This window comes from Prunus persica, chromosome G7 (genome assembly GCF_000346465.2).
Source record: "Prunus persica cultivar Lovell chromosome G7, Prunus_persica_NCBIv2, whole genome shotgun sequence".
NCBI lineage: Eukaryota > Viridiplantae > Streptophyta > Magnoliopsida > Rosales > Rosaceae > Prunus > Prunus persica.
In genome coordinates, this window is record NC_034015.1 from 11,600,182 (window position 1) to 11,606,644 (window position 6,463).

The window sequence follows — 6,463 nt, forward strand, 5'->3', positions numbered from 1 at the left end:
ACTAGATGTCTTAGTATAAGTAGCAAATATTTCGATCGGGGCTCAACATTCATTTCTTTTAGTTTTTATTTTCATTTATTAGTTTTTTATCTAGAGAAATTACATTGATCATTTAGCCATAAACGACAGCTGACCACAAGGACTAATACAAGCACATGAGGGATACCTCAACAACATCTAGACAATAAGGTATGCCTCCAACCACATCCACAAACGGCCAAAGCACCATCACCACATAAAGCGAAGAAATTTGGATAAACCAAGCAGATCAACAATATAAACTAAAATTAAAACTAAACTCACACAAGAAAGGACTACCAACTCATAATGAGTTGTTGCAACTTATTTCGACTCATAATGAGGTGTTGCAACTTATTCCGCCTCAGAAAGAGTCAAACATAAAGTTAACACATGAAATATAACTCACACAACTACTGTACTTTATCCATAATTTCAGATTCAAATTTGTGTACTCTTGAGGAAACTTTGGAACCAGTACGTCGAGTCTTTTGGGTGTCTTTTTAGTCTATTGGCGTAATCGACATAATTTATACCAAACCGCATAGTGTATCCAGAGCTCCATTCAAAGTTGTCTAGCAATGACCATGCAAAGTATCCCTGCACATTAGCACCTTCTCTGCAAATATACACACAAAAATTGAATAAATTTCGGGTCAATGTAGTGATTAAATAAGCGAAATGTAAGAAGGTTACACCATTTGTTGACAAAAACATACTTAATTGCTGCTTGGAGGTAACAAAGGTGGTGATAGTAGTAGTAAATTCTATTGGAATCCTTAAGGGCCATCTGAAGTGGTACTTTGGGATTATCGAACTCATCCACGCCTGCAATATAATGCGGTATCAAATGCATACTTTTTTTTCATCCAAAAAAGAAATGTGCATTTAAATTTAGAGTTTACAACACTCAACTGTATTTTACACCATTATACATATATGTTAAACATTGGTGATGCAATTAATTAATGTTTAAAAGTATTAATTACCATTCTCAGTAATGTACATAATCGGATCATTATACATTTTCTTTGTGTAGAGTACAAGATCATAAAGTCCTTTTGGGTAAATATATAACCAGTTTGAAGCAGCCTGCAATCCCATTTGAAGATTAGTGATAATTTTAGGAGTTATATATGTATGTGGAAAACAAAATATATGTATAGGTATTAATTGTCAAAATACCAATAGCTTATGCTAATAATTTTTTACGTACCCTTGGACCAATGGGAACCCCATTAAACTCAGCTGCCACAATATATATGAATATGAATATTAGGATCTAATTATTCTAAGAACTTCATTAATTACTTGAAGTTTTCAATTTGTACTTACTTGTAACATTAACATAAGCATCAGTCAAGTAGCTTGGGGGCTTAGGTATTATATAATCTGCAGGATAAGCACTTGCATATCTAGCAGAATAGTAATTTACTCCAATAAAATCGTATGACCCTTTCAGCAACTTGGATTCTTCATTTGTGAATTTTGGTAATCGTTTTCCAACAAGAAATCGCATGCTAGGTGGATAGTCACCATTTGTCAATGGGTCCATATACCTACGGAAATATGAAAATTCCAAGCTTATAGTATGGTATAAAGTAATGTTATCTAGCTAGTCAATGATATAATTCATAAATAAAGCATTTAAATGAGTTTATATTATATGAATAATACTTGCCATCCAAACATAAAATCCAAAGCTCGAAATGCGGCATCTATATCATGCTTTGCCTTAGAAGCAGGCTCAAACCAGTGAGTATTCAATGTTATTCCTATCACACCTTTTTGCAATGCCTACATAAGAGAATTGAATATATTTGTGAGAGTAAAACCTTTGTTTATTTACATATCCAAACTATTCTATTTTCTATTGTTACATAATACAATGCAGACCAAATAATAATAATAATAATAACTCGTCAGACCTGATATTTATCCTTGTACAATTTTACAGCAGCGGCATGAGCAAGGAGTTGGTGGTGTGTCACCAAATATGGTTCAGTAGCTGAATCTCCACCGAGGCATGTCTGGTCGTACTTATAAGAGCATCGGCCTGGTGCATGGAGCCCGATTGTATAACCATGGTTACTCACGGTATATGGCTCATTAACTGTCATCCAATGCCTTACTCGATCACCAAATTCCTTGTAACACAGTTCTGCGTATGCTCTAAAGTCATCGCTGTGTGTACACATTTCAGAATTTATTTATTATATATAGTATTATTTATTTAATTAAATTATCAATAATATCTAGCGCTTGAAATTTATTCACTTACACAATATGAGGGCTTAAGAAACCACCATATTTTTCTTGTAAGGCTTGGGGAACATCCCAGTGAAAGAGTGTAACATATGGTTTCATACCTTTATACAATAAAAGAAAATTAAAATTGAAATATGTTTTATGAGTGCATGTACCATATTAATGTAATGGGGATTATATATGAGATTGGCAGTCATATAACCTTTCTTTAGGAGTTCATTGATGAGATTATTGTAGTATTTGATTCCTTTCGGGTTAGGTTGACCAGTTCCTCCTTATAAAAATTAAAAACAACAAGTAAATATAACTCAATCCCTATCTATAAATATAAATAACATAAAATAAAACATGCTAAACTTTAAATTGGTTTGTCACGATCAAATATAGTGATGCGGATGACCAACTTACTTGGTAATACTCTGGACCATGAGATAGAGAACCTATACGCTTCCATTGACATATTCTTCATAATCCCCACATCTTCCTGTAGTGACACAATATATGTACATAATTATAAGATAGAAGTTAAAAACTAAGGATCCAATTAGAATTCAATATGTACACTTCAACTACAGAAGGCCAAGAGAATAAAATTTGTGATTTTAGAACCTTATAGCGATGATATTCATCAATGGCGACATCTCCATTACTTTGATCATCGATCTTTTCTACAATTAACCAAAGATAATTTAACTTTTAGAGCATAAAGTTCGAAGAAATCATATCATGTAAACTTTTGTGTGGGGACCAATTATGCATACCACATGACCACTAATAATTAAAAATAATACAAAGTAATCTAGATATTCAAATAGCTAGCAACTTTCTTGTTGTTGTTGTATCTAAAATTCATGTTCCATGTGTACCCCTATTAGATGTATAATAACCTTCTTCAATTCTTTACAACTTTCCAACTATCTAGTGAAGTTTCCATTTTGTTGAATGAGGTTTTAGGTTCGACTCACATGGATGCATGAATGACATATATATTTGGTCAATTTGATACATGGTCATGGTTATGGTGGCGTAACTCTGTTGATGTTGACAGACCTGGATGGTTGTGGGTGAAGAAATCCCATATGCTTGGTCCTCTACCATCTTCGTTTGCAGCACCTTCTACCTGAAATGTGCATACGTATCACGTATACGTATATGTATAAGAGGATATACCAAATGAAGATGTCAGCATTCATACATGGATCTTAATTATCTGACATTGAAATTAGATTAAACTTAAGTAATAACTTAATTAAAACAACTTAAAGAGTAATTAATTAAGCCCTAGAAGGGAGATGATTACTTGGTAAGCTGATGAAGCAGCACCAAATATGAAATGTGGTACAAGAGAATCAAAATGGGCCCTGTTCAGATTATTTGGGCAATCAATGGGTGGCGAGGGTTTTTGGCAATGCAAAGCATTGGTATTTGCCAACGCAAAGCCAAAGAGAAGCACCACATATAAGAGCAAAGAGTGTAATTGCATTGCCATAACTAAGTCTAAGTGGAGAGGGTTTTTGGTGCTCTTCCTGGTATACTGCTGCTGCATGGAGTTTATATAGAGCCTAAAGGGAGGGGGTACATAAAATATTTGATTTCTATCTTGATTAGAAACGAGTCTGAGATCTTTGAATATTTAGAAGGAAAGCAAATTTGCAAACAAAAAGTCGTTACTTGACGCTAGATATAGACTGGTTCACGCAGTAGCATCAAAAAAAGTTTGGCCGCACTAGTTGTTTAAAAGGACAAAAGTACATGCTATGTTTTTATGTGTGGTTCAAATCAATGCGTTAATTTTGTTAGTGGTAAGAGAGGCTAGATTTTATGGATTAGATTACAGATGATATATTTTTAAAATAAATAAAGGCAAATTGATTATTTTTTAGGGAGCCGATTTGGATTGAATTCAATGTTTTATTTTTTACCTACAAAGTAAAATATATTTTTTCGTAAGTGTATGTGAAAGATTTTAAAATATATATTTTTTCTTAAAAAATATATATATAATCCAAATCGGTAAAAAAATATTTTAGTTTGTAGGTAAAAAATATATATATGTATATTTATACAAGCAATGGTCTAAAATGATATAGTTAGGTAAACTGACTTATTTAGGTACTGAAAATTTTAGATAGGGGAAATTCTACTAAGGTATCTGGAAACTAAAATGTACTTTCATTAGGTACATTAGAGTTCTATGTGGGTAGATTAACATCAAAATTAAGCATGCTAAAATTCTACTTAAGTTAGGTACATTTATAATATAGTTAGGTATACACTATGGGTGAAGCAGTCCATAGCTAGCGTCACGTTTATGGGTTTATTAAGATTCTACTATGGATTCTTATGTGTGGTCTACCTTCTCTACGCTTTCCTTGATAGCTGCAGTTTATAGGTTTGGGTTTATGGCATGGTGCTAATATACCAGTTGCACAATCACCCATGACTCAAGTGTAGTGAGATTCTAATAAATATTTTGAAATTCTCAACTCAGTCAACACAAAGCAAGCCGACCATATCTAACTAAGTTCCATAGAGTTTAGATAAATATAATTATACTAAGTATTTAGGGAGCTGATTTCCCCACTCCCATTTTCTCTACTTACACTCCCTTTCGTTTTTTTCTTTTTCTTCATACTTAATTTTAAAAAGTATTTAAAAGTAAAAGGAAGTGTAAGTGGAGAAAAATAGAGTGGAGAAATCATATCCCAGTATCTAAAGTGCACTTTCAATTTAGGTGCACTATAGTTCCTTTTTATTTTATTTTTTATTTTATATAATATCAATGGGGGAATTCCACTTGGGATTTATTTTAACAATGGAAAGAAGTACGGCTAGACCAATAACTAACTAGTACGTACATTAAAATCCTAATTTATTGAATTAGGATTCTACTTAGATACGTTAATAAAATAGTTAGGTCATTTCCTGTCATAGGGCTAAGGGCTAGTTTGGCATTGCTGTGCTTTTAAAAAAACTGCTTCTGCTGTGCTGCGAGAATAATCAGCTGTGAAAAAAATCAGTTAGACGTTTGATAAACTATATTTGAAAAAGTGTTGTGAGTAATCAAAGTGTTTGGTAAAATTTTATCAAAATTACTTTTAGTGTGTATAATGACAAAAAAGGACATGAATCATGATGAAATTATTTGTTGTTTTCTTATTTCTTTTTCTACTTCAATTTAAAATATAAAATAAAAAAAACCTTTACGCTACATTTTTTTTTCTTTTTTAAATTTACAATTTTTTTGAGTCAGAACATTTTCGTCTCTTTGAATCTTTCTTTTTTTTTCCAGATCTCTGCATCCCTTTCTGCTGCTCCTTTTTCACCTGCTTCTTCTCCTTCCTCCTGTCCAGTGGCAGACCAAGAAATTTTTTAGCGGAGGTGCAAAATTGATTAAGTATGAAAAATAGTTTTTCGGAATAATCATTTTCTCAAGATAATTTTTGGTGGCTTTTATTCCTTACACATTAAATAAGAAAACTTGATTTTATGGGATTTTAGTATGAAGTATATATTGACTTAATGAGCCATCATTTTTAGCCTAAATCGTATTTTGCACTAAAACCGATTTTTCATATTTTGATTTGATAGGAATTTGATCCGCCAGTACTCCTGTCACCTGCTTCTTCTCCTTTCTCTCTGCAAATTTTTTTTCTTTTAAAAAATGTTCTCTTCTACTCCTTCTCCTTGTTCTATTTTTCTCCCTCTGCCCAGAGAAGTCGTCCTCCTTACACAGTCATCATCGTCGTCTACAGTCGAAGCTGTGGAGTCTTCGTCGTTTGTCATTGCTGTCATCGTCGTCGTCTACAGCCCATGGTCGGACGTTGTGGTTGTGGTTGGAGCTTGGGTGGGGTTTGTTGCAGACGACGAATAGAAAAAGGGATGTGAGGTCGAACGAATAGGAAGAGGGATGGTTGTGAATGAACAGAATGAAGAAGAAAATGGGAGTTTGCAGAATGGAGAAGAAGAGGAGTTTGCGTCGCTCGATTTGTATTGGAGGGACAAGGACTGTCTATTTGAAAAATAAGTAAGGGCATTATGGGAAAGTAAAACATTCATTAAACCACCGGTTAAATTTTTTTTAAAGCAGCTTTTAAAAGCTGGGTTTTGCCTGCTTTTAAAAAACAGCGGTGATTGACCGCAATTTTTTTTAAAAGCTCATTTCTGATGTTTACCA

The 6,463-nt window shown here is 33.2% G+C and overlaps 1 protein-coding gene across 2 annotated transcripts; it reads right to left on the bottom strand.

The window, feature by feature from the left end:
- Positions 42-3,854, bottom strand: LOC18770927 (beta-glucosidase 12). 2 transcript variants are annotated; one of them, XM_007204819.2, is made up of 13 exons: positions 3,587-3,853; positions 3,337-3,406; positions 2,896-2,954; positions 2,695-2,770; positions 2,489-2,560; positions 2,300-2,387; positions 1,947-2,202; positions 1,700-1,815; positions 1,354-1,577; positions 1,235-1,266; positions 1,008-1,110; positions 738-846; positions 42-637 (listed from the first exon to the last, which is right to left on the bottom strand). In XM_007204819.2, the coding sequence occupies exons 1-13, from the start codon at positions 3,830-3,832 to the stop codon at positions 460-462; spliced, it is 1,629 nt and encodes a 542-aa protein (XP_007204881.2). In that variant the 5' UTR covers positions 3,833-3,853; the 3' UTR covers positions 42-459. The 2 variants fall into 2 exon arrangements, with proteins under 2 accessions (XP_007204881.2, XP_020423329.1); XM_020567740.1 differs by lacking the exons at positions 1,008-1,110; positions 1,235-1,266 and having other exon boundaries at positions 3,587-3,854.